The following is a 25,361-nucleotide window of genomic DNA, read 5'->3' on the forward strand; positions in this document are numbered from 1 at the left end:
ACTGAAATAGAAGCAGATACCAATAATGTAATGCATCAAAATGAAGACATTACTTTGGGATCTGTTCATTTTATGACTTTGCAGTTTTGGACACTCTGTGGAAATGCCCTGACTGCAAAAAGAGGGATATTTGGCAAAACGGGGGATCTTCAGACCATCCTTTGCCTTGCATGTGCCAAAGAAGACATCACCTATTCTGGTGCTTTAAATGGAGACATCTACGTCTGGAAAGGGCTCAATTTAGTCCGCACCATTCAAGGCGCACATAGTGTGAGTATGTCCATGTGGAAAATGGGTGATTATTTATTTAAAAAGTTGACATCATAAATATGTGGGGGTTTTTTTTCTGTTGTTTTAGAATCAGTGGACCCTGCTGAACCCTCTCTACACATTCACAAAAGAATTCTCAAATTATTTTTGTTCACCTAAAAGAAATATTTCAAAAGCTTAATAATTTAGCCTTCACCTCAATTATTGGTTCATTAGTGTTATTATTCACCAACATCTAGAAGAATAAAATTATTTTATGATCCTTTTCATCTTCTAGATCAATACTTCTCAAACTTTAAGGTAGCCATGAATCTCCTGGGGATCTTGTTAAAATGCAGATTCTGACTCAGTAAGTCTGGGATGATGCCATTGCTGCTGGCCTGGGGCCCGTGTGTTGAATAGCAAGAGTGTAGATAAGTATTGTTTTTACACTGGTTAGTAAGGGTAGATATTTCCTCGCTCTGAATGAGTAAGCATCACTGCCATATCTGAATCACAAATTAAAATGCAAACAGAAACCATTGATAAACTTCTCTCTTATAAGGGTTTGCTTTGTAAGAACAAGGGCAGACTTGACTTCTGACCATTCCGTTCTCTCTTGACACGTGATAATGGTTACATTGCCGTATCTATAGATGATAAAATGGAAATGCCCAGAAGAATGGGAAGTGTGAAAGCTGAAGCTTATTGTAGTAAATGGAAACAGGGTAAAAAATTTTTTGGAAACTTACCAGACCTGTTACTAATTGCCTCCACACTAGTCACCTATTACTCTTAATACAAAGAAAAGTTGAAGCACATCTTAGCAAAAGAGCTAGGAAATTTTAGGTCTTTCATTGTCTTGTATGTCGAACCAACTTTCTTGGCTTTACTAATTATGAAACAGTTTTTAAAACAATTCAGAGGTTTGTAGTTGTCCTTGTGCATAAAAGCAGCTGCCTTAGTAACCTAATTTCTCTTCACACTGGATCTTCTGTTGATAGTATATTCCTGTAGCACTTTTCAAGAGACCAGGCAAAATATTTCCTTGTGGAGAAGCATCTGTAAGTCATGAAGCTATTTCTCATGTGAAAAAAAGCATCTTTACATAATCCTTAACAAACTAACACAAATGTTATTTGTCTTCATTTAGGCTCAGGTGTTGCCTACTTGAGCTCACTGAGATGCATTTCAGGCACCTGCTTACCAGTGAGAGTGCTCATGTTCTTTGCTTCGTTATTTTGAGTGGCAATTTATATGAAGCACCTCCATTGTTGCCTTTTCTTTATAAGAATTAGTAGTCACATAAAGGAGCTTGATCTTCATATCGACTTTAACCAAGGAATTAGTGAATGATTTTCTTTTTTTTTTTTTTTCAAATTGCTATCAATTTAGTAATGGTAAAGGAGCATTTGAACTGGTTTGCTTTGGTGGTAATTGTGATTAATTTTTGATCTAACCAAAATGAAGGATTTCATAAGTGGCTACTTGGTCTATTGTCAGGATTTCAATAGAGAACAAGGTATTTTAAGTTTTTTTTTTTTTTTTTTTTAAATCAAGATCCAACTATAATGACTATTTAGAATCATTGCAGTATTGAGTATTCTCTGCCTTACTCAACAGGCTGGAATCTTTAGCATGTATGCTTGTGAAGAAGGCTTTGCCACTGGTGGACGAGATGGGTGTATTCGATTATGGGATACTGATTTCAAGCCAATAACCAAAATTGATCTCAGGGAGACAGAACAAGGATATAAAGGTAATATATATATATATTAATACTCATAACTCTAAAGGTGTTAAACACAATGTGAAGTTCTGAATTTATATTTGTTTCTCTGTACCCCATCTTATTCTAGAAAGGATTTAAGACAGTTTACATAAATACATTGAAAGAAGATCAAAAGTATCCAAATAAATGGGTACCTCTTCTTCCTCATATGCATGAAGGTATCTGTAGGTACTAGCAATGGTCCTGATACAAAGATAAGAACATAATAAGAAAACCACTGAGTGCTATCTTGGGAAATGGGCTTTTGTATTATAAAACTGGGAAATTCTGGACTAGTAGGGGACCTTAAATGAGACTGTTCCCAGCCTCCAAAAATAAGCAAATAATTGACAAGAAGAACAAGACCAAAAAAATAGCTTTAAAGTAGTAACTCCTAGTAGTGGTATCAGAGTTGGGGACTTGGGTTCAAATCCAAGTTTTGCCTATGATAGATTTGAATCAGTATTTTAAAAACCCGTGAGCCTCCATTTGCTCATCTAAAAAATGGGGATGATACTAATAACAACCTCATAGTTGTGTGAGGATTAAATCTACTTAGAGTGCTTAGGATAAGTTATGGTACAGTCAGCACTCAATAACTGTTAGCTAGTATTATAATATGCTGAGTATGTGTACTGGGGAGTACAAAACAGTTTATATACATCTTTCAAAATTCTTACAATAGACTTATAATGTTATTTTCAAAGAAAGAATTTGGGCTTGAGAGAGTTTAAAGTGGAGCTGTAAACAGAAAAGATAAGATGAAGTCACAGACAGTATTCATACACTAAGCACATGGAGGGGGTTCTGTTCATTTGCCACAGGCGGACCCCAGACCCTGCTCTTGGCTCCTTCAGCCAGTGCTGAGGGAGCGGTGCTCAGTCCTGTGAGTCATGCCGTCCACAAGGTGAAAGCTTACTCAGGCTCAGGTGAAGGCGAATGACTCCCAATGCTAAGAATCTTGCTAGACAGGGCTCTGACATCGGATGAGAAGTCCTCAGAGGGCACAGAGCGAGCTGTACTCATCAGGTTCTCTTTCATGAAGCCCCTTGTTGTGGGCTTGTGGCCATGCAGCCGCAGAGGTTCTTCCAAAGGCCAGATTGTCTGGCAGTGCAGAGCTCTCTGCTGGCCTGATGTAGACTGTAGTGGGCTGAGAGAAGAGCACTCCTGGTCTCCAGGCCATCCTCCCTAGAGAATGTTGTTGTCAACCAAACCTTTCTTAAAAATTGAGCAATAGAAAAGTGAGCTAGATATCATCATTCCTGATGTACCTGAGACCTGCTTCCTTAAATATCTATTAAATACCAAAAGTCAGCCAGTATGGAGATTGGATTGTTGTTTTCTTATGGAAGCTCAGAATCTTGGCTTAGATGCATTTCTGAATACCAGGCACAAGGGTCAACATTGCAAGTTGTAAAATTTAAGGTCTGCTTCAGATCATCGACAAGGAGACAGTGGAGGCCCTTAAGTTCTTTGCCACAGAGATGAGCCTGTATAACTTTACCCAGAAAAATATTTCAGACAGACATATAAGCAAGTAAGCATCCAGAAGAGCAAGGTAAAACATGTTAGTAAAGCAGCCAAAAATGTTTGACCTTGAGTCATGGAACTTTCTGGTGTATATTTCAAGGTGAACTCTGAGCACATCATATACTAGATAATGGATGAGTAAACTTACCAGGTGGGATTATTGACCATAAACTGACTGGATGCTGGGGAGCATCAACCAGCAATGATGATTGCTTCCTGGCGGTCACTTTCTCCAGCTCATCCAAAAATGTATCCCATAGATAAGGTATGAATTTTAGAGTGGGTATCATAGCAGAAACCGTATTTACCCTGCTCTACTTTTCTATCTGATGTTCAGTTCCTAACTTTGGGCTCTCAAAGGAGAGTTCAGGAGCCAATGCAGAAAGAGCTCCAGGTAACAGGGGGGCAGGGTTGTACTGAATGCATGCCCAACTCCTGTCCCCTAGAGTCAGAGGAAGAAGGTCAGGGACACCCTACATTTTGTGTCAGTTCAAATACTTCCTATATACTTGCCCTTGCCAAGGTCAAAGCAGACACAGGTAGCGCGTGGTAGACCAGAAGCATGCCTGCACCTCACAGGTGTGGCAAGTAGTGCCTGGGCTTAAAGTTCATCAGGGGAGAGGTGGCGTGCACTTGTAGATGGATGACCAGTGAGATAAGGGCCCCCGTTGCTGTGGGAATAATGGACTATGCTTTTTTTTTTCTTTTTAAGATTTTATTTGTTTATTGATAGAGAGATAGAGATCACAAGTAAGGCAGAGGGAGAGAGAGAAGCAGCCTCCTCGCTGAGCAAGGAGCCTGATGCGGGGCTTGATCCCAGGACCCTGGGATCATGACCTGAGCGGAAGGCAGAGGTTTAACTCACTGAGCCACCCAAGTGCCCCTGGACTATGCTTTTTAAAGGATCATAAAGACCACGCTGCAGTTTGAGACCAAGGGAGCATTGAGAATTTGTGCCATTTCTTCAATGGTAGCCATATTCTTGCCATCTTTTTTATTTTTACAGTGCCTGCTCACTAATATTCTTATTTTCTTAGTCTTTTACTTTAAATTACTTTTAATACATCTCTCTCCTTTTTATTGTACTCTTCCTCACTGTAAGTAATAATGTCTGTGAACTCATGGCTTTACTATGTTGTTTATATATATATTTTTTACTCATTAAAATACCAGTGAAATAAAAAATTTTATCTGTGTTGTACCCTCCCTCCACCCTCATCAGTGGTGCCTTTGCCTGTCACGCTCTTGACGACATTGTAACAGAAGTCCACTCTGTACCATCAAACTTCCAGAGAAATGTTGGCATTCATTCCAGCTCTCAGTGGAAAAACAGGGTGAATGTATAGCGTCAGAAGAACAAAAGCCTGGTTGAAGTGTTGGTAACAACCCCAGATCCAGCTGAAGTTCTCCAGGCTGTGTGGTGAGGGCCATGCAGGGGAAACCTTCAAGAGGCTCTTTCACCTTCCCCCCCAGCTTTGGTGCATCCTCACGCTGAGGCAGGAAAGGGGGCAGTTGAGTTCAGAAGCACCTTTGCAGAGCTCAGAACGGGAGGAGGGTTTCAAAGTGGCCCTGTCCGTGGTGTTCACGGAGGTGGGCTGTTACACCTCTGTGGGGGCGTCCTCTAGAATACACAGAGGTAGGAGAGAGGCCAGCCTGAGGTAGGAGACCCAGCAGGAGGATAGGGATTAAGATATGTAGGGTATGAGGAGAGGATTAAAAGTAGTTGTAATGTAAACAGTTTTACATTACATTAATTACATTACATTAATGTAAACATTTTTTACAGTGAAAGGTAATTCGAATGTCAACCGCTCTCTGATCCAGATTCCACTTCACTAGCCAACACCTTGCCATTGGTCCTCTAAGCATTTGCTTAGAATGTGGGGAAAAAAGTGAAGGAACGGGGGAAAGGATGAAACAGGAGGAAGAAGGCAGAGTGGGCAGAGGACGTGTGCATGTACTTTGTCCCACTCCATCCTCCCTAAAAGAAGCCTTGGCTTTCTCCTCCTCAAAAATGGAAACAAAATATACTTGAAAGGAGCACATTCAAGCAAAGCAATGTTAGAATGTTTGTGTTCTCCATCTGACCGTGAAGCAACATGGATGGATGGCTTTACTCTTGTAAGAATTTCTTTTTTTTTCTTTTTTTAAAGATTTATTTATTTATTTGACAGAGAAAGACACAGTGAGAGGGAACACAAGCAGAGGGAGTGGGAGAGGGAGAAGCAGGCTTCCTGCAGAGCTGGGAGCCCGATATGGGGCTCGATCCCAGGACCCTGGGATCATGACCTGAGACGAAGGCCTGCGCTTAACCGACTGAGCCACCCAAGTGCCTCCTCGTACGAATTTTTTGATGTACATGAGTCTCCTTCCACATTTTTACTTTTTGAGTAGCAATTACTTTTGAATTCACTTCCATGAAAATATAGTGATTTCTCATTTTACACAAACAGCCAAACCGCTTTCCAAGCAAATTTACCAAGACAATTAACCATGGCCATGTCCCAATTTCCATGACCTAGTAGTGACATTTTATGTTTCTTAAACATAAAAGTTAAAATTCAGAAATTGCTATTCATTAACATTTGGGCCATTTATAAAGCATACCTACTTAGTCTGCTACCTGTGAAGACGGCTGTTACCTCTCCTGTAGGCTTCCAAATGGCAATTTCCAGGTTGTTTGTAAACACTCCTAAGATTTGCATATGTTTGCATCTTCTAATAACTATTAATTGCTAAACATCAAGAGAGATGAAACAGTTTACATTAAGATAAATGCTAAGCTCAGGAAAAAAAGCAATTTATTAGGGATAGTATTAATCGGTTCTTTCACATCTTTCTAGTTGAGCTTGAGGTAATGTAGACCTTTGACTTCCAGTAAAAACAGTGACACTGGATGGAGAACTGAACCAGCTTTGGAGATGGGTCGTGCTTACATCAACTTGAATCTGTAGGGCCAGAGCTGGTGGTTGGGGCTTTCTGGTCCCTGCCCAATTCTTAGTCAAACAAAATGGCCTTCATAAGACAGGAGGATCATTCCTCAATCAGGAGTAGTAGTGTTTCATTTACAACAATGTCTTTTTACATTTTTGTGAGTTTCAGTGAATTTTTGCTGATTGGTGAGTCTGCAAACAAATTTTCACCAAGAAGACATGATGATCTAAACCAACAACTGAATTTTTCCAGGATCCCTTATCTACAGTTCTAAAAGCCAAAACACCAGGAATTTCAAAATATTTTTTTTTGAGGGCTTTTTAAAAATTGGGATAAACATTTTAACCATTTAAAAAATTTTCCATTATAGTTCACATACAGTGTTACATTCGTTTCAGGTGTATAATATCGTGATTCAACAACTCTGGACATTACTCAATGTTCATAGTTATAAGTGTACTTAGTCTCCTTCCCCTACTTCATCCATGCCCCCACCAACCTCCCCTCTGGTAACCATCGGTTCTCTGTAGTTAAGTCTGGTTTTTGTTTTGTATTATTTTTTCTTTGTTTTGTTTCTTGAATTCCCTGTTTGTGAAATCATACTGTATTTTTCTTTCTCTGACTGACTTCATTTAGCATTGTATTCTCTAGATTCATTTTTGTTGCAAATGGCAAGACTTCATTCCTTTTTATGGCTGAGTAATATTCCATATTATATGTATACCACTTCTTTATCCATTCATCTATCATTGGACCTTAGGGCTGCTTCCATAATTTAGCTATTGTAAATAATGCAATAAACATAGAGGTCCATATATCTTTTTGAAAAAGTGTTTTCATTTTCTTTGGGCAAATACCCAGTAGTGGAATTACTGGAACGTATAATAGCTCTATTTTTAATTGTTTGAGGAACCTCTGTACTGTTTCTACAATGATTGCCGCAGTCTGCATTCTCACCAACAGCACACGAAGGTTCCTTTTTCTCCACATCCTTCCCAACATTTGTTGTTTTTTGTGTTTTTGGTTTTAGCCATTCTGACAGGTGTAAGGTGATATCTCACTGTGGTTTTGATTTGCAGTCCCCTCATGATGAGTGATGTTGAGCATCATTTCATTTGTCTGTTGGCCATCTGTATGTCTTTGGAGAAATGTCTGTTCATGTCTTCTGCCAATTTTTTAATTGGATTATCTGAGTTTTGGGGGTTGAGTTGTGTAAGTTTTTTTTTTTAAATTTTGGAGACTAACCCTTTATCAGCTATGTCATTTGCAAATATCTTCTCCCATTCAGTAGTTTATCTTTTAGTTTTGTTGGTTGTTTCCTTTGCCATGCAGAAGTGCTTTATTTTGATGAAGTCCCAGTAGTTGAATTTTGTTTTTGTTTCCCTTCCCTTAAAAGACAGATCTAGAAAAATGTTGCTATGGCCAATGTTAGAGAAATTACTGCCTATGCTCTCTCTTCCAGGATTTTTAGGGTTTTAGATCTCACAATTAGGTCCTTAATCCATTTTTAGGTTTTTTTTTTTTTTTTTTTTTTGTATGATATAAGAAAGTTGTCCAGTGTCATTCTTCTACAGGTAGCTAGCTGTCCAGTTTTCCCACCAGCATTTATTGAAGAGACTGTCTTTTTCCCATTGCATATTCTGGTCTCCTTTGTTAAAGATTAATTGAGCATATAATCATGGGTTTATTTCTGTGTTCTCTAGTCTGTCGTTTTGATCTATGTGCCCATTTTTGTGTCATTACCAAACTATTTGATGACTACAGCTTTGTAGTATAACTTGAAATATAGGATTTTCATACCTCCTATTTTGTTCTTCTTTTTCAGGGTTGCTTTGGCTATTCAGGGTCTTTTGTGGTTCCATATAAATTTTAGTATTTTTTGTCCTAAATCTGTGAAAAATGCTATTATATTTTTCATAGGGTTTAACCTTACATCTTTAGGTTGCTTTGGGTAGTATGGACATTTTAACTATTTGTTCTTCCAACCCATGATCATGAACTATTTTCCCATTTGTATTGTTTTCAATTTCTTTCATCAGTGTTTCATAGTTTTCAGAGTACAGTTTATTCACCTTAAGTCTAGTCCTAGGTATTTTATTACTTATGGTGCAATTGTAAATGGGATTGTTTTCTTAGTTTCTTAGTTTCACTGCTTCATCAATAGTGTACAGAAGTGTGATGGATTTCTGTATATTGGTTTTGTATTCTGTGAGCTTACTGAATTCATTTATCTGCTCTGATAGTTTTTTGGTGGACTCTTTAGGGTTTTCTCTCTTTAGTATCATGTCATCTGCCATTAGTGAAAGTTTTTATTCTTCCTTACCAGTTTGGATGTCTTTTATTTCTTTTAGGTATCTGGTTGCTGTTGCTAGGACTTGCAGTACTATGTAGAATAAAAGTGGTGAGACTGAACGTTCTTGTTCCCAGTCTTTGAGTTCCCGGCGCTCATTTTTTCACTACTGAGTATGATCTTAGCTTTAAGTCTTTCATAGATGGCTTTTATTATGTTGAGGTGTGTTCCCTCTAGACCTATTTGTTGAGGGTCTTTACCATGAATGGATGTTGTACTTTGTCAAATGCTTTTTTTTGCATCTATTGAAATGATCATATGGTTTTTATCTTTTCTCTCGTTGATGTGATGTATCACATTGATTGATTTACAAGTATGGAACCACCCTTGCATCCCAGGAATAAATCCCACTTGATCATAGTGAAAGATTTAAAAAAAAATATTGTTGGATTTGATTTGCTAATATTTTATTGAGGATTTTTGGATCTATGTTCATCAAGGCTATTGGCCTCTAGTTTTTTATTTTTGTTTTGTGTGTGTGTGTGTGTGTGTGTGTGTGTGTGTGGTGTCTTGATCTGGTTTTGGTGTTAAGGTAATGTTAGCTTATAGAAAGAATTTTTTTCAACTTTTTGGAATGGTTTGAGAAGAATAGGTACTAACTCTTCTTTATATGTTTGGTAGAATTCACCTATGAAGCCATCTGGTCCTGGACTTTTCCTTGTCGGTAGTATTTTTTTTTTTTTTTATTACTGATTTAATTTCCTTGCTGATAATTGACCTGTTTAAATTTTCTATTTCTTCCTGATTCAGTTTAGGGAAGTTATATGTTTCTAGGAACTTATCCATTCTTCTAGGTTGTCCAATGTGTCTAATTTTGACATATAATTTTTCATAAACTTATAGGTTTTTTCTGTTTCTGTGATGCATTTGTTATTTCTGTTCTTTTTTTGTGTGTGGGGGGGAGGGAAGCTGCCTAAAAGTTTATCAATTTTGTTGCTCTTTTCAAGGAATCAGCTCCTAGTTTCTTTGATTTGTTCTATTATATTTTTAGTTTATTTCATTTATTTCTGCTTTAGTCTTTATTATTTCCTTCCTTCTACTGGTTTCGGGTTTTGTTTTTCTTTTTCTAGGTCCTTTAGATGTAAGATTAGGTTGTTTATTTGAGATTTTTCTTGCTTTTTGAGGTAGTCCTGTATTGCTATAAACTTCTCTCTTAGACAGCTTTTGCTGCATCCCAAAGATTTTGTGTTGTTATGTTTTTATTTTCATTTATCTCCATGTATGTTTTGATTTTTTTAGTTGACCCGTTCATTGTTTAGTAGCATGTTATTTAACCTCCATATATTTATTCTTTCTAGATTTTTTTCTTGTAGGTAATTTCTAGTTTCATAGAGTTGTGGTCAGAAAAGATGCATGGCATGAATTTAATCTTTTTGAATTTGTTGAGACTTGCTTTGTGGCCTAATAAGTGATCTATTCTGAGAATGTTCCATGTGCACTTGAAAAGAATATGTATTCTACTGTTTTAGGATGGAATGTTTTGAGTATTAACTGTTAGATCCATCTAGTCCACTGTGTCATTCAAAGCCATTGTTTCCTTGTTGATTTTCTGTTTGGATGGTCTCTCCACTGATGTGAGTGGGCTGTTAAAGTCCACTACTGTTACTGCATTACTATTGATACTTCCTTGATATTTATTATTATCTGCTTTATGTATTTGGGTGCTGCCTTGTTGGGTGCAGAAATATTTACAATTGTTATGGCAGCTTCTTGTTGGATTGTTTCCTTAATGACTAATTAGTGTCCTTCTCTGTCTTTTGTTATAGTCTTTGTTTTAAAGTCTGTTTTATCCAATGTTAAGTTTTGCTACAGCTTTCTTTTCACTCCCATTTGCATGATAGAGGCTTTTCCATCCCTTCACTTTCAATCTGCATGTGTCTTTAGGTTTGAAACAAGTCTCTTGTAGGCAGTATATAGACATGTCCTGTTGTTTTTGTTTTTTATTTACATTTTTAAATTTAAAATCAATTAATTAACATTATTACTGGTTTCAGAAGTTCAGGCCTGTGATTCATCAGTCTTCTATAATACCCAGTGCTCATTACATCACATCCTTCCTATTGTCTATCACCCAGCTATCCCATCCCTCCACCACTTCCTCTCCTCAACTCTCACTTTTGTTTCCTATGGTTAAAAGTCTCTTATGGTTTGTCTCCCTCTTTGGTTTTGTCTTGTTCTATTTTTTTCCCCTCTTTTCCCCTATGACCCTGTGTCTTTTGATTTCACTGTTTAGTCCATTTAAATTCAAAGCAATTATTGATAGGTATGTACTTATTGCGGTTTTGTTACTTGTTTTATAGTGGGTTTTTATAATTCTCTGTTCCTTTTACTTGCTCTCTTCTCTCACAGTTTGTTGGCTTTCTTTAGTGATCTACTTGGATTCTTTTCTTTATATTTTGCATATCTATTACTGGTTTTTTATTTGTGGTTTCCATTAAATTTTATATAAAATCTTATGCATAGAGCAACCTATATTAAGTTGATGGTCACCTAAATTTGAAACCCATTCTTTACTTCTCTCCTCCCCCCAAGTTTTAAGTATATGGTTTTATACTTTGCATCCTTTTACTTTGTGAATCCCTTGACTGATTGTTGTAGATACAGTTATTTTTTGTTTCCTCCTTTTCTGACTCTAACTTATGGTCTTTCCTTTCCCCTCACAGAGTTTCCTTTAACATTTTTTTATAGGTCTGGTTTAATGGTCATGAATTCCCTTAAGTTTTGTTTGTCTGGGAAACTCTTGATCTTTCCTATTCTGAAAAATAGATTTGCTGGATAGAATATTCTTGGCTGTAGATTGTTTTCCTACAGCACTTTGAATATATCATGCCATTCTTCTGGCCTGCAAAGTTTCTGTTGAAAGATTACCTTATAATCTTACGGGGGTTCCATTGTTTGTAATGGTTTTCTTTTCTTTTGTTAACTTTTAAAATCTCTCTTTATCACTACTTTTCACCACTTTAATTACAAGGTGTCTTGGTGTGGACTTCGTTGGGTTGATTTTATTGGGGTTCTATATGCCTCCTAGATCTGGATATCTGTTTCCTTCTCTAAATTTAGGACATTTTCATCTATTATTTCCTAAAATAAATTTTCTGTCCCCTTTTCTCTCTCCTTTCAGGATCCCTTTAATGCAAAATGTTGTTATTATACTTGATGGAGTACCCTAACTCCACTTTTATTTTTTACCATTATTTTCTTCTCTTTCCCATTCAGCTTGATTGCTTTCCATTACTCTGTCCTCCAAGTCACTAATCGTTCTTCTGCTTCCTCTAGTCTACTCCTTTTTCTCTCTTACGTATTTTTAATTTCTGTTATTGAGTTCTTCATCTCTGATTGGTTATTTTTTTGTTTTTATCTCTTTAAGGGTCTCAATGAGGTCCTCCATTCTTTTCTCAAGTCCAGTGAGTATCTTTGTGACGTGTACTTTAAATTCTTTATCAAGCATATTACTTGTCTCCATTTCATTTAGCTCTTTTGCTTTGATTTTGTCCTGTTCCTTCATTTGGGACACATTCCTCCATCTCCCCATTCTGTCTAACTCTCTGTATCTGTAGCTCAGTGTTAGAAAAGTCAGCTATGTCTCCTGTTCCTGAAAGTAGTGGCCTTATAAAGAAGAGGTCCTGTAGTGCCCTACATGTAGTGCAATAGCTCCAGTTCACCAGAACGGTGCTTCAGGGGCATCTCCCATGTGTGTTGTGTGCTCCCTTTATTGCCATATCTCCACAGAGCTGTTTGTTGTGCTCCTTAAGGGTGGGAACTCAGTTTCTTCTCAGAAAATTCAGCACCTCTGCTTTCCAAAGTCAAGTGTTATGGGATTCATCTTCCTTGAGTGGGCTCCCTGGCATGAGAGTCTGTTTTTCTCTTCTCTGCAACTACAACATCTCTCCCTCCCATGGATAGTCCTGTGGGTCCATTTAGTTTCCAATTGCATCTCTACCCTTCCTATCCTCTTCGATGTGGCCACTAATCTATCTTTAGCTGTGGAGAGTTTGTCTGCCAGTTTTTGGGTCCTTTTCTGGGTTACTTGCACTAAGATGTAGTTTTATCTGTGGGTCAAAGTGAGCTTAGGATCTTCCTATTCTGCCATCTTCCCCAGAAGTCCTCCATTTTAACCATTTCTAAGTGGATCAGTAGCATCAGTTAAATCCATATACATTATTGTACACTTATCAGGATCATCATCTTCAAAACATTTTCATCTTCCCAAACTGAAACTTCATACCCATTAAACAGTAACTTTCCTTCTTCTCTTCTTCCAGCCCCTGACAGCTACCACTCTACTTTCCATTTCTATGAATTTGTCTATTTTAGTTACCTCATATAAGCAGGATGTGCTCTTTTATGACTGGTTTATTTCCCTTAGCATAATGTCTTCAGGATTCATCCATGTAGCAGCATGTGTCAGAATTTACTTCCTTCTTAAGGCTGAATAATATTCCATTATATATCACATTTTTGTTTATCCATTCATCTTTGATGGATACTTGGGTTGCTTACACCTTTTGGCTATTGTGAATAATGCTACAGTGAACACAGGTGTACACATATCTCTTTGAGACCCTGCATTGAATTGCTTTGGATATATATCTAGAACTGGAGTTATTGGATCATATGGTACTTCTATTTTTAATTTTCTTGAGAAACTGCCATACTGTTTTCTATAGCAGCTGCCCTATTTTATATTTCTATCAGCATTGCATAGGGTTCCAATTTCTCCACATCCTTGCCAAGTCTTTCTTTCTTTTTTTTTTTTTTAACAGCAACCATTCTAATAGGTGTGAAGTGGTATGTCATTATGGTTTTGATTTGCATCTCCCTAATGATTACTAATGCTGAGCATTTTTCATAAGTCCATTGACCATTTGTGTATCTTTGGAGAAATGTCTTTTTTTTTTTCTTTTTAGTTTTTAAAACTTAATTTTTTTTTTGGTGTTTTCTAAATATCATTGTTTATGCACCACACCACCAGTTCTCCATGCAATATGTGCCCTCCTTAATACCACCAGGCTCACCCAATTCCCCCGCTCCCCTCCCCTCCAAAACCCTCAGTTTGTTTCTCAGAGTCCACAGTCTCTCATGGTTTGTCTCCCCCTCTGATTTCCCCCAACTCACTTCTCCTCTCCACTTCCCAACGTCCTCTGTGTTACTACTTATGCTCCACAAGCAAGTGAAAACACATGATAATTGACTCTCTCTCTGCTTGACTTATTTTGCTCAGCATAATCTCTTCCAGTTCTGTCCATGTTGACACAAAAGTCTGGTATTCATCCTTTCTGATGGAGGCATAATATTCCATTGTATATATGGACCATATCTTCTTTATCCATTTGTCTGTTGAAGGGCATGTTGGTTCTTTCCACAGTTTGGTGACTGTGGCCATTGCTACTATGAACATTGGGGTACAGATAGCCCTTCTTTTCACTACATCTTTATCTTTGGGGTAAATACCCCGTAGTGCTATTGCAGGGTCATAGGGAAGCTCTATTTTTAATTTTTTGAGGAATCTCCACACTGTTTTCCAAAGTAGCTGCACCAACTTGCATTCCCATCAACAGTGTGAGAGGGTTTCCCTTTCTCCACGTCCTCTCCAACACTTACTGTTTACTGTCTTGTTGATTTTGGCCATTCTAACTGGTGTAAGTTGGTATCGAAATGTGGTTTTGATTTGAATATCCTGATGGCTAATGATGATGAACATTTTTTCATGTGTCTGTTAATTGGAGCAGTGTCTTCATTGGAGCAGTGTCTGTTCATGTCTTTTGCCCATATTTTGACATGATTATCTGTTTTGTGTGTGTTGAGTTTGAGGGGTTCTTCATAGATCTTGGATATCAGCCCTTTGTAGTGTCATTTGTAAAAATCTTCTCCCATTCTGTGGGTTGCCTCTTTGCTTTGTTGACTGTTTCCTATGCTGTGCAGAAGCTTTTGATCTTGATGAAGTCCCAAAAGTTCATTTTTGTTTTTGTTTCCTTTGCCTTTGGTGACATGTCTTGCAAGAAGTTGCAAGTTTATCTTTGTGTATGGTGTTAGAGAATGGTCAAGTTTCATTCTTCTATTCATAGCTGTCCAATTTTCCCAGCACCATTTATTGAAGAGACTGTCTTTTTCACTGTATATTTTTTCATGCTTTGTCGAAGATTATTTGACCATAGAGTTGAGGGTTCATATGTGGGCTCTGTACCCTGTTCCTCTGGTCTATGTGTCTGTTTTTGTGCCAGTACCATGCTGCCTTGGTGATCATTGCTTTGTAGTAAAGCTTGAAATCAGGCAATGTGATGCTCCCAGTTTTGGTTTTTTTTTTTTTTTTTTTTCCAACATTTCCTTAGCAATTCAAGGTCTCTTTTGGTTCCATACAAATTTTAAGATTGTTTGTTCTTTGGAGAAATTTCTATTCCAGTCCTTTGCCTATTTTAAAATTAGGTTATTTGCTTTTTTTGTTGCCACATCTTAAGGGTTCTTTATATATTCTGAATATTAATCCCTTATCAGATAGGTGGTTTGCAAATATTTTTGCCCATTCCTTAAGTTGCATTTTTGCTGTGTTGATTGTGTCCCATGATGCACAGAAGTTTTTAATTTTGATGTAGTCCTATTTATTTTTTTTGTTACCTGTGCCTTTGGCATCATATCCAAAAAAATTATTGCCAAAAATACTGTATCATGAAGTTTTCCCCCCTATATTATCTTAAAATATTTTACAGTTTTAGCTTTTCTGTTTAGGTCTTTGCTCCATTTTGAGTTACTTTTTGTAAATGGTGTAGGGTAAAGGTCCATCTTCATTGTCTGTTCCCCCCAAAATATTTTTAATAACTAATTTGGCAGTGAAACTTGACCTGAACTTACATGATACTGTTTATCTTCATGTGTATGAATATTCTTACACATCACTGCAGAAGTATTTGATTTCAAGGTGCTGCTCCATACCCCATTAGATGTATTACATGAGTCCAAAATCCAAAATTTTCTGAATTCCACAGTGCAACTGACCCCAAGGAACTGGATCATATGGTATTTCTAAGGACTCTCAGATATATGGGATGGTGGAACCCCCAACATACTTTTCGGTGAAAATTTCTGGAATTTGCGTACTGGTAGAGACATTGGATGTCAGCATATAACCCTCACCCTATGGATGAATACAATGAGGTCAGGTCATGGGCATCCAGATAGTTGTAGGATTTGGGTTCTAACTTCTATCTCACTTCAAACTTAAGACATTTTGAGTTGGATCATTTTTAAAACAAATTTATGATCTGCATAAAATAATGAAGACTAAGTGACTTACAGCAGTAACAGAAAAGCCAGAAATAATTCTTATAGCAAGGCAACCAAAATGAATTATATCAGTGGTAATAAATACTTGGAGTTAGTGGCTGTAAATGATTATGTCTGAAGGAATATAGTAATTATTCACATAGTATAAGATGTATTATATATGTACTCATTCAATAAACATTTATAAGCATCTACTAAGTATCAGATACATGCCTTGGACTGGATAAGCTCTTCTAAAAAGCCTGTTTTTGGCAGTTTATTGAAGTTTTTTGTGTATTTACTTTAACTTTGATCACGTATTTGTTGAATTGTGGTTCTAATGTACTATATAAACTCCCATTCCAGAGATACCGTGTGTTCGGTCAAGCAGCATTCCCTCAGCATTAAGCAAGAGTAGGAGGCTGAAGTACCCAGAATGCAAGATGTTCCTTCTTAGGCTTTCCCCACCGGTGCTGCCCCACTGCTGGCCCAAACCACCGTCTCTCACCTAGATGTCTGTGGTTGTTTTCCACCCTCTGTCCCTGCTTCAAACATTATTCTCAGAATAGCAGCTAGAGAGATTGTTCAAAATTTACATCAGCCAAATCATATTATTCTTTTCTCCAAATAAAGAATTGAAGGCCACAGGATGGGCTACCAACTCTTTCCCTTCATGGCTTCCTCCTGTGCTGCCCTCTGCTCTGGCTACCACTGTCCCCTGTGATCTCTGTGCTCCCAGGCTGCTCCGTCTCCAACACTCACCCCAGGGACCTGCAGGACTACTGCCCTCCTCCTCTTCAGGACTTTGCTTAAGGAAACCTGTCCTGATGCCTGATTTAAAATTGAAACCCACTCTGCCTGTACCTCCCCAGGCACTCCCCATCTCCTTCCTACCCCCTTCTGCCAGATCTACTTCTCTCACCTTGTAACAGTGTGCTTTGCTTTTTATTATGCTCATAGCTGTTGTCTGTTTCCGTAAGAGCAGGAATCTCTTTGTTCCCTGATGCCTCTCAAGGGCTTAAAAGAGCACACCTGGCACCTGCAGGTGCTTTGGAAACAGCTGCTGCTGAAGGAATGAAGAATGTGGGAAGAAAGATGTGACTGGAGCGCAGAGCCTTGGGGAGAAGCACAAGTGACAAGGACACAGAAGGGAACGCACACATCTTGGTTCCTTTCTTTGTGTCATTCTGCTGTGTTCAAGCTGAAGCCCTAAAGAGCAGTGGTAGGAGGTCAGAGAAAGGTTTAGGGAGGCGCATATCATGGCCATCACCTCAGACAGGTCACCCTGTTCTGGAAGGTGGGAATCCAGCTTATTCTTCCCCACTATTTATTCTTTTTAATGCCATTTTTCTTCCTCAGAGTGCATTGAGGATCTTGGGGTTAAGTTGTTCTCCATTATGGAAGATTTTGTCCACTGGTGGACAGTTGTTGTTTGGAGATGTTTTCGATTGTCACAATTGTGGAGTGCGACTGGCCTGAGGAGGGCCCAGGGACACTGCTGAGCTTTCTGTAGTGTCACCTTGCTGGGATCACCCCTACAAGGAAGAACTATCCAGCAGTCAGTGTTAACAGCGCTAAGGCTGAGCAGATCTGGTATAGAACACTCAACAAACTCTCAAATCGGAGAACACCCTTGTTTACAATAGAAGCAAAGTACGCACCTTCTAGTACCTTCCATTGTTCTCCTTGTTCTTTGGCTGGCTTATCTTCCTCTGCCCTCATCCCCTTCTGCCCCTCATTGTCTCTGGGGCACTGCCACCTACTCCATCGTTGTTCTGCTGAGAAGGTGGTGGTGCTGCCAGGGACCAAGTGTGAGCAGGAGGTGGGGACGGTGAAGTAGCCAACGGACAAGGGTGGCGTGGTTTGTTCAGACTCAGAGTGGAATGTGGTGTCAGATAAGCAGAAGTTGACCATCTGGTTCGTTCTCATAGTTGTTCCCCTTGGAACACTCTTCCTGAGCATGTCTTAGGTAAAAACTGGCCTGGGGGTTTCTTTGCTGTGTGGACTTGGTCATGTGTTTCTGTCTTCTGAGGTCCTCTGTTAAGTTGTGGATGCTTCAAAGTCCCTGTGACCACAGGATTTGGGATCCTGCAGAATGAATGTTGAAGTAACCAAGGATTTGGTCAAGAGTAATTTTCATTATGAATTCTGTTATGAATTCTCGGGCAGAGAGCCCTTGTAGACACAAGCAGCGGACCATGGGCCTTTTGTGCGGCAGGCCAGCTGCAGTCTAATTTAGGACTAGCCCCTACCCACCTTGTGGCGAGGCCCCATGACTCCTGCAGCAGCTCCCAGGGCTCACTCTGCCAAGTGCTCAGCGTGCAGGATCCCATTTAATCCCTAACTGGGGCAGTGGTGGAGGGGAGGAGCCGGGGGTGGGGCGGGCTTCCCCAGGCACAGCAACTCCCAGGGCACAAGATCTGTGTGGTCCCTGGCTCTTCTCCTGCCCAGAGGGCCCTGCAATTGGTTAGTGCTTTTCTGTGTCCACCTTGAAATTCTTAATCATTTTTTAGCCACAAGTCCACATTTCTGTTTTTGTATTGAGCTCTGCAAATCTTAAGGACAGGCTTGTCACCCAGTCGTCTGTGTTCAACTGGAGAGACTCCCTTCCTCTCGTTTCCTTTAGGTCCCCTAACTCTGCCTTCAGCACTACCATTAGGATACCAGAACTGCTGGGGGGCCAGGAGTCCCTGGCCTGTTCCTGACCCCCTCGGTGGCCTTAGTCACCCGCCTCCTGAGGGGGGGTGGTCAAGGGGCCTCCGAGGTCCCTGCTGGCATTTCCACATCCTCTCCCTATGCCCCCTCTTCCATTTGAGTGAACTCTCTCGTGAGTGCTTTTTATTATTTTAAATTACCTTTTACCTCTTTACCAAGGGTGTTCATCGGTATGGCATCTTTAATAAGGTTAGGTTTATAGGAAAAAACCATCACCCTATCTTGTTTAATTTTTGGTACCATGTCCTGGGAGCACGTCCACAGAGAAGGGCATTATGTTTGTGGGGAAGAGTGTTTGCTCCAGACTTGGACTGTTTGAATCCTCATTTTTTTCTTTGTTGCGTGCTCAGTGTGGGACTTTGGGCAACTAATGTATACTGTCAGCGCTGCAATGTCCTCATTTATTCAATAGATATTTACCGTCCCCATTTAGGGCCTGGTGCTGTCCATAAGGCCTCCTGAGCCGTTGTGAGCATTCCTGTCGTACATGTAAGGATCTGGGCCCAGTGCTGGGTAATATCCATGGGGATCATTCTTGCCCATTTACGCAGCTGGCTTGTTTGACTTGGACTTGACTTCTCAGCGTTGCACTTTGTTTTTGCATTCTGCTCACCAGGACTTGGACTCTCCAGTTTGCTAGGGCAGAGTTTTCCAACCTGTGGCTAAAGAACCAATTGCATCAGAATCAGCTGGTGGTGCCGACTGGAAATCTTAATTTTCAACAACGTGTGACTGATAAGTCTGATAAGACACAGTAGCATGGGAACAGCTTGGTGGTGGTTCTTAACAAGTGGTTCTTAGCCCTGGAAAGCTAAAAATACCTATGCCTATCCTTACTCCAGACCAACTGAGAGGAGTCTTTGGTTGGGTTTCAGGCCTGCATATTTTTTTAAAAAATATTTTATTTATTTATTTGACAGACAGTGATAACAAGTAGGCAGAGAGGAAGGGAAGCAGGCTCCCTTCTGAGCAGAGAGCCCGATGCGGGGCTCCATCCCAGGATCCTGGGATCATGACCAGAGCTGAAGGCAGAGGCTTTAACTCACTGAGCCACCCAGGCGCCCCCGTCCCGCATATTTTTAAAAGCACTTTTCACGTAGACTATGGTGCACCATGAGGATTGGAGTATCTACTTTAGGCACCTTGCTGTGGCCTAGGTTTAAAAACACTAGTATGTAACACACACTTACACACACCCCATCTTCCCTTCTCAGGCCAAATAATTGAGGGGAAAGATAATTTTATTCCTCATATAGTTCGTTCTGTCTTTGTGTGTCGGACCATAGCCTTTCCTTCTAAGAGTCTGTGGCGCCAGCCCATCAGAACAACAAACCCCAACACGAAGTTGTAGGTAGCACAGGGAGGGAACAAAGAGTCTCCAGGGAAGGCAAATGCTGCAACTTTTTCATCGTTCCTGGGGTAATGCTGCCTGGGGCTGGAACCTGACTGCATATATAGCAAGTTGCTCTCTGCTGAGGAGAATACAGACTTGCTGGTTAAGATAATAATAACTCATATTTATTAATTTCCCAAGTGCCAGACCGTGGGTCAAGTGTTTAAATATGATTGTATCCATTCCTCATAACAGCGCTGTGAAGTATGAGTGCCGATATTCTCTCCACTTCACAGACAGGGAAACTGAAGATTGGAAAAACTGAGTAGCCTGCCATATCACGCTGGGAGGGGCCGGGGCTGGCTTGTAAGTCCAGTCTGTGTACTTAACTATTCAGTGAACCAATGAAAAATAACCAGTGTCTTTTAGGTCTGGGTTGATACTCATAATACTCATGGACTAGATCTCCTCATGCCCTGGTTTGAGGACATTCACCGAAACGAAAGAATTAGAAAGATGCTACTTACCACTCTCTGGTCTGAATACAAAAGCGGTGGTGACAAGAGGCTGTTGAGATTGTGGTCTTTGCCTTTGATGATTTTTAAGTGGGTGGTTGCTCTTTACTGCCATCTGCTGGCTGTCTGGACCAAGCACAGGCCAGAGCCCCACATTTCTCAGAAGATTGTCCGAGAAGGCCACCTCTCCAATTCAGCAAAATGCCTTCAGCTCGTGCAGTCGAAAACCTTTGAAACATTCACTTATCTAGAAGAAAAGAGCACTTCTGTGGCTTTAAATGATTAGGATGATTTTTCTTGCCGTTCTGTTTATTATTGGCAGATTTCTAACCATATTCTAAGTAATACCTTATGTTGTTTGGACTCCCACAGCAGAAGACAAAAAGCAAAGACAGCTTAATTTCTCAGTGCAGTGGCCATCTTGGGCAGTCCGGTTAGGAAACCACAATTACACTACTGTTCTCTGCATATGTGTCAGGGAAGTTAAAACCAAGTCGCAACAGCCAGGAGAAGGGCAATATCGTGAGACCCCTGCAGGGATCCGCCACATGCCAGGGTCTCTCCAGAATGTACCCAGAAGAGACTCTGCCTTCTCATCACCAGTGTTGCATGCAGAACAGCAGTTAGGTTTAGAAAGGGTGCAAGCAGGATGTTATTAGGCAACCTGAACACAGTTCTGTCCACTGAGGTGTTTTCAGGTCGTGATTCCTGTTTTCAACAGTTACCTTGGAAGTCAGAGTAGCCCAGTGTCCTATCTGTCTTTTGAGGTAGACCTCTGGGGCTGACTTGTCTGATGTAACAAAATACAGTTTATCTCTTGGAAACAATGAGTATTTGCAGAGAGGCTGAGTTGATCTCTGAGAGAAAATGTTTACATCTCATGAAGTTTATGTTGTAAATAATGGAAATGTAATAACTCCTTCCCTCCATCTCTCTCCTTCGCCCTCTGCCCATCTTTAGTCAGAAATAATCCATATCAATTTTACTCTATTTCCTTTTCCTTCTCTGAAGCCTCTCCATATGTTGGTTAGTCCGGTGGAAATCTGCTATGAAACACAGATTGCCAGGGGCTAAGGGGAAAACAGGGGTGGCATCCTCAAACTCGGCCTCTCGGTCTCTTGTTTTCTGGCCCTCTCCTTGCCAGATCCCATAGGCCCTATGGTGGAATGCAAGAACTCTCTGGTCACAGTCTGAAAACACAGTGAGTGCTGTGTAACTTGACTTGCTCCTCCGTCTTTGTTGAGTTGGAAAATTTTTCTTTGTTCCTAAACCTCTTTCAAAAAGACAAAGCAAACCTTTCGAAAATGTTAACATTTGGCAATTCCAGGTGGTGGACTGTTTGTTACCGTATTCTTGTACCTTGCTGAATTTCTTCCTCGAAATGAGCAGGATAAAAATAGTTGGGGTGGTGGGGAAAAAACAGATGTTTGTATACTGGACCAAATACAGTATCAGATCTTGGGGAGAAATTTCGGTTTTCATGTTATTTAGCCTCATGGAGCAGGACATGCGGTTGGAGGCCATGGGGAAGGGGCCGGCGTGCTCAGGCTTAGCGGACAGCCATAGGTGCCAGGCCCTCTCTGGAAGGGTAAGTCTGGAAGACAATCAGTGGAATTATGAAAGGATTGTGGTTGAAATATTTCAATGACGGTTAAACTCTGTAACACATTGCTGGGATCTGTGTGTATATCTGTATGTGTATATCATTTTTATTGAGGTACAGTTGACATACTCATTTCAGGTGTACATAATGATGTAATATATGCATATGTTGCAGAACGATCACCACAATGAGTCTAATTAACACCTACTACCACATAGCTACCATTTTTTCTTTTAACAAGAACTTTTAAGGTCTCCTCTCTTAGCATCTTACAAATATACAACGCAGTATTATGAACCTACAGTCTTTATGCTGTTCATTACATCCCCAGGACTTAGCGATTTTATAACCATGTTTGTATCCTTTGATCACCTTCACCCCTTTTGCCTACCTTCTGCTCCCCATCTGGGCAACCACCCATCTGTTTTTTGTACCAGTGAATTCAGGAGTTTTTGGTTTTTTGCTGCTTGTTTGCTTTTTATGTTCCACACACAAGTGAGTTTGTATAATATTTATCTTTATCTGACTTAAAAAAAAAAAAGATTTATTTATTGAGAGAGAAAGAGCTAAGGGGAGAGGGGGAGGAGGAGAGAAATTCAAGCATACTCCATACTGGGCACGGAGCCCAGATTGAGCAGGGCTCAGTCTCAGGACCCTGAGATCATTACCTGAGCTGAAACCAAGAGTCGGATGCTTACTGACTGCGCCATCCAGGTGCCCCTCTCTCTGACTTATTTCACTTAGCATAATGCCCTCAAGATCCACCCATGTTGTCCCAAATGGCAATGATGAAGTTCTAGAACCTAGGTGAGGTTCGGTGGGCTGAGGTCCAGAGCCGATGACCAAGAAAGAATTCTTGAGACATCTTCGGTGCGAAATGGTGGTTTATTAAAGCACGGGGACAGGACCTGTGGGCAGGAAGAGCTGCTGCCCTGGGTTGAGAGGGATGGCAGGTTATATACCTTGCAGTTGGGGGGTTGTTGAAGGGATGGGAGGTTTCAACAGAGTTTTCATATGTTAAAGAGGGCCTACAAGTTCCGGGAGGAGGCCTTGCCCTTGTGGCCTGATCAATGTCGTCTTTAGGTCAGGCATTAACATCAAGATAGTTGGGAGATTCTTGGTGGGGTGTTATGATCCTGCTATCATTTACATTCCCTTCTACTTCAGCCTCCTCCAGTTTATTGGGGGAGGGAGACATTAGGGCTTGAGGAACTGAGAGTTATTTGCCTCTGGAAATTTGTGCTATTGATAAGGTAACCTCCCTGTTTGTAGATCTCTAGGACATCTGTAGAGCAAGGGAGATTCCTGTCCTGCAGGACTGTGATCTCTGCAAGTTAACTATTTATTGTTATATGGCAGTCAGGGGTGCCTGAGGAATGCCACACATATTATGGAGGGGAGCGGGTGGAGAGGGGGGTGCAAGGTGCCAGCTTTTGCCCTGGCCTCAGCCAGCCTCCTACTCCCTCATCAGCAAGACTTCCTTTTCTATGGCTGAGTAGCATTCCACTGTGTGTGTATGCCCCATTTTCTTTATTTATTCATCCATCGATTAACACGTAGCCCGAACATGGAATTGGCCTCTTGTAAATAATGCTGCAGTGAACATGGGGTTTCATTTTTCTTTAGAATTAGTGGTTTGTTTCCTTTGGGTAAATATCTATGTGTAGAATTGCTTGATCATATGTTAGTTGTATTTTTAATTTTTGAGAAACTTCCATGTTTCTTACCACAGTGACTGCACCAATTTACATTTCCAGCAGCAGTACACAAGGGTTCCCTTTTCTCCATATTCTCACCAGTACATGTCATTTATCTCTTTTAATGATAGCCACTGTGCAGTGATATTGCATTCTTTTTTTTTTTTTTAAGATTTTATTTATTTGTCAGAGAGAGAGGGAAAGAGAGCGAGCACAAGCAGACAGAATGGCAGGCAGAGGCAGAGAGAGAAGCAGGCTCCCTGCCGAGCAAGGAGCGCGATGTGGGACTCGATCCCAGGACGCTGGGATCATGACCTGAGCCGAAGGTAGCTGCTTAACCAACTGAGCCACCCAGGTGTCCTGTGATATCTCATTCTTATTTTGTTTTGCATTTCCTGGATCATTAATGATTCTGAGCACCTTTTCATGTACTTGTTGGCTATCTGGATGTCTTCTTTGGAGAAATGTTTACTCAAATCCTCTGCCCATTTTTAAATTGGAGTTTTTATTTTTTTGCTTGAACTGCATGAGTTATTTATATATTTTGGATATTGATCTTTTTATCAAACATGATTTGCAAATATTTTCTTCATTTGGTAGGTTACCTTTTCATCTTGCTTTTACTTCCTTTGCTATGTAGAAACCTTTTAGTTTGATGTCTTCCCCCTTATTTATTTTTGTTTTGTTGCCTTTACTTTTGGTGTCAGAGCCAAAAAATTATTGCCAAGAATGATTTCAGAGAGTTTACTGCCCATGTTTCTTCTAGTTTTATGGTTTCAACTCTTTTGTTATTGAATTCATTTTGAGTTAATTGTAGTGTGTGATATATGATAGCATTCTTCCTTATGTGGCTGTCTAGTCTTCCCAGCACCAATTATTGAAAAGACTATTCCTTTCCCTTTGTGTATTTTTGACTCCTTTGTGATAAATTAATTGACCATATATAGGTGGGCTTATTTCTGAACTTTCTGTTCCTTTGATCTCTGTATCTCTTTTTGTGCCAATACCACCCTGTTTTAATTACTATAGCTTTGTAACTGAATTTGAATTCAGGGAGCATGTTGCCTCCAGCTTTGTTCTTAAGATTGTTTTGGCTACTCAGGGTCTTTTGTGTTTCCATACAACAAATTTTAGGATTGTTTACTCCATAAAAAATGGCATTTATTCTTTTCCACGAGAAAGAGAGTTTTGATTGGGATTGCCTTAATACTGATTACTTTGTGTAGTATAATGATATAGGCATTCTATGTATTTTAACAATCTTCTTCCAATGCATGGGCATGGAATATCTTTCCACTGATTTGTGTCATCTTTAGTTTTTTTTCATCAGTGTCTTATAATTTTCAGTCTACAGGTCTTTCACTTTCTCAGTCAAAATTATTCCTGGGTAGGATTGCCTGGGTGGCA

At 39.9% G+C, this 25,361-nt stretch overlaps 1 protein-coding gene across 6 annotated transcripts in view; it reads left to right on the forward strand.

Moving 5' to 3' along the window:
• EML6 (EMAP like 6) overlaps window positions 1-25,361 on the forward strand; it is a 284,967-nt gene that overhangs the window by 128,256 nt on the left and 131,350 nt on the right. For all 6 annotated transcript variants that reach the window (XR_009357213.1, XR_009357214.1, XR_009357212.1 and 3 more), the window contains exons 6-7: window positions 85-270; window positions 1,873-2,008. Coding sequence is in view for 3 of the 6 variants with exons in the window: in XM_059187676.1 (XP_059043659.1) it covers window positions 85-270; window positions 1,873-2,008 (322 nt within the window). In the remaining 3 variants the exon portion in view is untranslated. The remainder of the gene's footprint in view (window positions 1-84; window positions 271-1,872; window positions 2,009-25,361) is intronic.

The sequence above is a fragment of the Mustela lutreola genome, chromosome 9 (genome assembly GCF_030435805.1).
Source record: "Mustela lutreola isolate mMusLut2 chromosome 9, mMusLut2.pri, whole genome shotgun sequence".
In the NCBI taxonomy this organism is placed as follows: Eukaryota; Metazoa; Chordata; class Mammalia; order Carnivora; family Mustelidae; genus Mustela; species Mustela lutreola.